General features: G+C 50.5%; 1 protein-coding gene across 1 annotated transcript in view; it reads right to left on the reverse strand.

Annotated features, from left to right (window-relative positions):
* Positions 1 to 344: 344 nt before the first annotated feature.
* The window catches only part of LOC102835595, a 286,665-nt gene continuing 280,882 nt past the window's right edge, over positions 345 to 6,127 (reverse strand). The window contains exon 4 of the mRNA XM_006866885.1: positions 345 to 860. Within this exon, the coding sequence (XP_006866947.1) occupies positions 345 to 860 (516 nt within the window). The remainder of the gene's footprint in view (positions 861 to 6,127) is intronic.

The following is a 6,127-nucleotide window of genomic DNA, read 5'->3' on the forward strand; positions in this document are numbered from 1 at the left end:
TTGCAAAATACATTTAATGATCTCTTTCAAACAAGTGTTACTTTAGTTTCCTTTAATTGGCTTTCTGGAGCTAAATGGTGTGTCGGATGAGACAGCGGTCACGAGAGATCCAACATGCTCTTGGCAAATACTGGATTATCCAACTATCAAAAATGGAACTGTAGAAGAGGCATGTTTAACTGGTTAAAACAGAAAGTGATTTTAGTACAATCAAGTCCACCCAATACACAGGGAGGCGGTGACATCCGGCCGAGGTACCGAAGGGCATGCGGTGTCTGCCCGGAAGACATCCTGCCTGGGGTCCACAGGTGGGACGGGGTCCTTCCAGTCTCCAGCACCTCCCTTCAGGACTCACCACAGTGTTCGTGGGGCGGGGGTCTCTGCCTCGGACCCCCTCTGCGTTCTGTCGTGGATGAGGGCACGTGTCTGTCGTCACGTTCCCGCTGCCTTCCCGCCCCACTGTCCAGCCCAGGGGACTTTGATCGCCTGGGTGCGTCCACTGTAAAATAGATTTTTCTCTTTGGTCTATTGAATATACTGAAAGTATAAGAAAATAAAAGCGATTCGGACAGTCTGGGGCTCAGCCAGAGGTTCGTGTCCACACCTGAGTGTCCTTCCATCGGCTGGGGCTCCTCGGAGGCTGGCAGGGCCCTGGCCTCCTCCGACCATCGGCACGGCCCCTCCTCTCCTGCTCCCGGAGGCACCAACCGAGTCACGTCCCCTGGGGGCGGCCGCCCAGACGTCCCCCTCAGACTGTGTATTGCTAACGCCACTCTCAGCTCCCCGCCTGCTTGTTTCAGTCTGGGCTCCTGGAAGCGGTCGGGTGGGCTGGAGCTCAGGGCGCCCTGCAGCGAGCTGTCCTGGGTGGACCTCGGGGAGCCACGGGGGTAGATGGTGGAGGGCAGGTGAGGTCCACAGTGGATGCAGGACGGTGACGGCCGTGGGGGCTCTCCACGGAGTCAAGACCACTCCTGGAACCCTTCTTGAGCTGTGTTTGTCAGGAGACCTGAGGAGCAGAGAGAAGAGCGAAGTCAGCTTCTGGCTTTAGGTTTTAGGCTTTGCAAAATACGTTTTGCAAAGAGACATCCGCGCCCTACCCAGAAATGGTATGAGGCAGTGAATTCTTGTCTCTTCTAGCCATTGTCTTTGCAAACTCCCACCAACAACAGCTTTGCCCTGATGGGTCTGGTTAAGAGAAGGTGGGGGAAGATGCTGACAGTATTTTATAACAGGCTTAAGTGTGATTTGTAAAATCCTGAAACACTAACGTGCATAAAATGAGCCCCCTCAGAAGCATGAAGTGGGGACATCTCATCTATTAAAGAAGAGGCAGGAGTGGATTGTGTCTTTGCACTTGGAGATCCGTACACACTGAACCTCCCAACCCCAGGGCAGAAAGTTGTGACATGGGGGGAGTGGCAGAGGAGCAGCAGTGGAACCAAGATCCAGGGTCCCAGCCCACTGGCAAGTAAATATGAGTGACTTTGGTAAGGAAGCTTGCTTGCAGAATGGGGTGCCTCAAGGCACTTAACTGGGGGAGCTAAAGCCAAGAGCCATCAGACAGATTTATGGTGGAGCTGTGTGCCCTGTTTGCAGTTATCAGCAGCACTAAAAGACCTTTGTAACATTGGGGGGCAGAGAAAATAAGTAGAGACCGGAAGAACGGTTCCCTAAGCATTGTTGATTCTGAATTGTACCTGGTGGGGCGCTATGGTTTAATGTGCGGGACTGCAAGGTCGGTGGTTCAAGTTCACCAGCCGCTCCTCAGAAACTCTATACAGAGTCACTATGGGTCAGAACCAACTTGACAGCACTTAACAACAAAAACAACTTCCCCAATCAGCTCTGTGAGTAGGATGTGTGAATTCTGTGTGGTTGTTGCACTGAATTGTCGAACCCAGCTGAGCACAGAAGGCTAGAAGGCTGTAAGAGGATGCCTTGACACTCAGTTTTTCGAGAGTGGTCCTCAGATGCTCCTCTGGCCATTTTTTTTCCCACCCCCAATTCCCCTCCAGCGGTAGACTTCTATTAGTGTTACCTACCAAGGTCGGCGGTTCAAGCTCGCCAGCTGCTCCTCAGAAACCCTATACCCGGTTGCTATGGGTTGGAACTGACTCGACAGCACTTAACAACAACCATGGAGTAAGCTCTGACTCATGGCGACCCCATAACCTGTCCTATGCCATGTGTAGAACACACCTTGAGATTCACACCTTGTTACTGGCTGGATTGGGAAGTAGATCTCCAGATCTTTCTTAGTCTGGAAGCTCTGCTGAAACCGGATCAGCATCCTACAACACACAGATCTTCACTGACAGATGGGTAGTAGCTGCACATGAGGTAGATTTGCTGGACTTGAACCTGGGTCTCTGCATGGGGGGTGAGGTCTCTACCCCTGACCCACCAGCACCTTTGTAGGTCTTTCAGGGATCCTAAACAGAGAGCTCCAAATCCGGGGTGGTGTGGGGGTGGGTACCAGTAAAATTCATGCTGGCAACAGAGAGTGCCCCTGGGAACGTTACACCTGGCCTTGATCTGGGAGCTACGTGGGTTCAGGTCCCCACCGTGGTCAACAACAGGTCTGTCCACCCAGTTGGTCTCTACAGGTGCAGGCTAAGGGCAACCAGAACTAAATGGGCACCCCATAGAGTCCATGGCATCCTGCCCAGCACCCCTCTGTCCCAGGACAAACCAGGTGAGGCGTCACCAAGTCAGGTGTATGGAGGGGAAGGGCCAGCACATTGTAGTATTGGGGCAGTGTGGATATCAGCTCAGTGAGACCCAGACAGCCGCTCCAAGGAAGGATGGGAGGAAGTGGTTTCCTGCACAGCACCACACCTCACTTGGCCTGGACCAGCCGTGTCTGCACGCCACACCTCCCAAGACATGGACTGCTCCGTCTTCCTAGCAGGGACCCCAGACCCCTTTCTACACAAAGACATGTCTACCTGGAACCTGTGAAGGTGACCGCATATGGTAAAAGCATCTTTGTAAACTCACTAAGCCAAGCTTCCGGAGCTAAAGTCAGCTCACAACGCCCAGTTATTGTTGTGCCATCAAAGTGACCCCAGCTCACAGTGATCCCAAGTGACAGAGCAGGACTGCTCCAGAGGGTCTCCTCGGTATCTTCTCTTTACAGGAACAGATTGTGGGGTCTGTCTTGCCCACAGTGGCTGGTAAGCTTGAATTGCTACTTTAGGTTGGCACCTGAGTGCTTAGCCATCTTGTCACCAGGGTGCCTTTCATCCATGTTATACCACAAAACAAGCCCAAACCCAAATCAAAACCCACTAGAGCTGACTTGATGGCACTTAAGAGCAATAACAAATCTTTACAAGATCACTCGGAAGGTTTACATCTCTGGGCTCTTTAAGTGTTCAGAGAGCCCTACAATCATGTCTGCCCCTCATGGGCTTACAGGCCTGCTTCTGGAAGGGTCTGCAGAGCAGGCTCAGGACCCCACAGAATAGGATTTCCAGACCCTTTCCAGCTCCTGCAGGGTCTGGCAGTAGCCCCCCTCTGGCTTCCCCAGCTTGCTTTTCCTTGTGCCATTCCCAAGGGCCAGGGGCCTCCATTCTCACATGCCTCTCCACTCTGGGGTGCAACAGTTAAGTGAGCAGCTGCTAACTGAAAGCTCAGTGGGAGAAAGATCTGGCGACACACTACCATAAAGATGATAGCCAAGAAACTCTCACGGGCAGTTGTACTCTGTAACACACCAGGGCTTCATGAGTCAAAGTTAACTCGACAGTAACAGATTTGGTTTTGGTTTAAGGAACAGATTCTACAAGGAAATTGTTGCTGGTTGTGTTTGTGTTGTTGTTGTTATATGCCGTGGAGTCGGTTCCAACGCATAGCGACCCTGTACAGGGTTTCCGAGGCTGTAAATCTTTACTGGAGCAGAAAGCCTCATCTTTCTCCTGTGGAGCGGCTGGTAGTTTTGAACTGCTGACCTTGTGGTTCGCAGCCTGATTCATAACCACTGGTGGTGCTTATGTGCTCTCAACTTGGTTCTGACTCACAGCAATCCTGTATAGGGTTTCCGAGGAGTGGCTGATGAGTTTGAACAGCCGACCTTGCAGTTCAAACGGACTTCGAAGTCGAGTGTTTATCCTACGGTGCCACACCAGGACTCCACATGGAAATGGGTTGTGTGTTGGGCTGCAAACTGCAAGGTCAGCAGTTCAAACCTACCAGCTACACCTCAGGAGAAACAGGAGGCGCCTGTAGAGATTGGTTGATGTTGTTATGTGCCGTCTAGTCAGTTTCGAGTACTAAGTGCCTGTTCTTCCAGCGCATGAGAGGCAGAGTCCCAGGGCAGACTCCCAGGGCAGCCCGAAGGCTAAAGCTCACCTTAGTGACTCTACAAAGATGCTCAGCTGCTGACCACGGGGGGAGAGGTTTGAGTCTGTGCAGAGGTGCCTTGGAAGGAAGACCTGTTGGTTTTTGGAATCACTTCCAAAACATCATCCCTTGAAACCGCTAAGGAGCTCAGCTCTATTCTGAAATCCAGAGAGCTATGAGTCGGAATCCACTCAATGGCAGTTGGGAGGTTTTTAAAGGAAATGATGATTTGCCACATGGATCCCCAACACTTTCCTCAGGCTTTGACTGACTTCTCAGTTTCCTGTAAGCTGTGTTTGACTCACACAAGTCTGAGATTTTAAACTTCTCTCCTTGGTTCTTCATTCATCCTAGATTGGTCCATTTACTAAACTCTTGTTTTCAAGGCTTATCCTCTTCAGCCTCTGATATACATAGTTCCTCATCTGCAAGTAACAGGGACTCAGTTTCTCATCTCCAATATCTATCTGATGGTGCTGGGCAGGACCTCTGGAGTGGAGTCCACAGCAGTAGGGACCACAGCCTCCCTGATTACCTGAAGTATGGGCAGGGGCAGGGAACAGCCTCGGGGACGCTGCTGCCTCTGGTACAGGTGACCATTCTGTGCCAAGAAAGACCTCCCTTCTCTGCCAGGTCAGCCAGGAGCATGATACTTACTGCTGTTGCTGAAAATGTTTGCCTGTTTCATGAGGAGCAAATGTTGAGTCTGCCCGTATCCTGGTGGCACTGTGGGTTAGGCATTGTTGGACCGCTGACTGCACGGTCGGTGGTTCAAACCCACCAGTGGCTCCTCTGGAGAAAGATGAGGCTGTCTTCTGTACAGCTGCTGTGAGTTGGAATCGTGTCTAAGGCATCTGGTTTAGTTTTGGTTTTATTAGCACCTTGTCAGCATTTTCTGAAGCTGCCATTAAGTACTGTTGAGTCAGATGTAAATCATAGCCAACCCTTACTAATCGGGCTGCGAACCTCAGGGTCAGCAGTTTGAAACTACCAGCCGTTCTGAGGGGGAAAGATGAGGCTTTCTGCTCCTGTAAAGATTTATAGCCTCGGAAACCCGGTACAGGGTCACTGTGAGTCAGAACAGACTCCACGGTACTTAACAACAACAAACATCAAAAGGGCATGACCTGGTTGGTCTTGTACCAACCAAACCAAATTCGCTGCTGTCGAGTTGCTTCTGACTCAGTAACCCCACACAACACAGGGTTTCCAAGGAATTAAACCTTTGTGGAAACGGACTGCCTCATCTTTCTCCCGAGGTGGTTGTTAAGTGCAGACAAGTCAGTTCAAACTCATAGGGACCTTCTGAGGAGCTGCTGGTTGGGTTGAGCAACCAATCTTGTGGTTGGCAGTTCAGTGCTTAACCTACAGTGCCATATCAGGGCTCCAGGAAGAGTTGGTATATTTGGCAACAAAGTGTTAGTCCACACTGCTATCAGGGCTCTAGTCCTACACCAAATCAACAAGTAAAAACCAAAACCGACTGTCATCCACTCAATCTGATTCAGTGCGACCCTATACAGGGTCTCTGAGACTGCCAGTCTTTCCAGGAGCAGACTCATCTTTCTTCTGAGGAGCAGCTGGGGGTTTGAACCACTGATCTTGGGATTAGCAGCCCAGCAGTGTAACCAGTCATAGACCAATGAGGTTTAATGTATGATTTGGTTCATACTTTTTTTTTTTTTTTTAAGGTTTTCATTGTGGATTGAGTGAAAGTTTACAGGGCAGATCATCAGTTTTACATTCAACAAATCATACACCTTGTTTCATTACAATGATTATA

This window comes from Chrysochloris asiatica, unplaced genomic scaffold (assembly GCF_000296735.1).
Source record: "Chrysochloris asiatica unplaced genomic scaffold, ChrAsi1.0 scaffold00097, whole genome shotgun sequence".
NCBI classification, from domain to species: Eukaryota; Metazoa; Chordata; class Mammalia; order Afrosoricida; family Chrysochloridae; genus Chrysochloris; species Chrysochloris asiatica.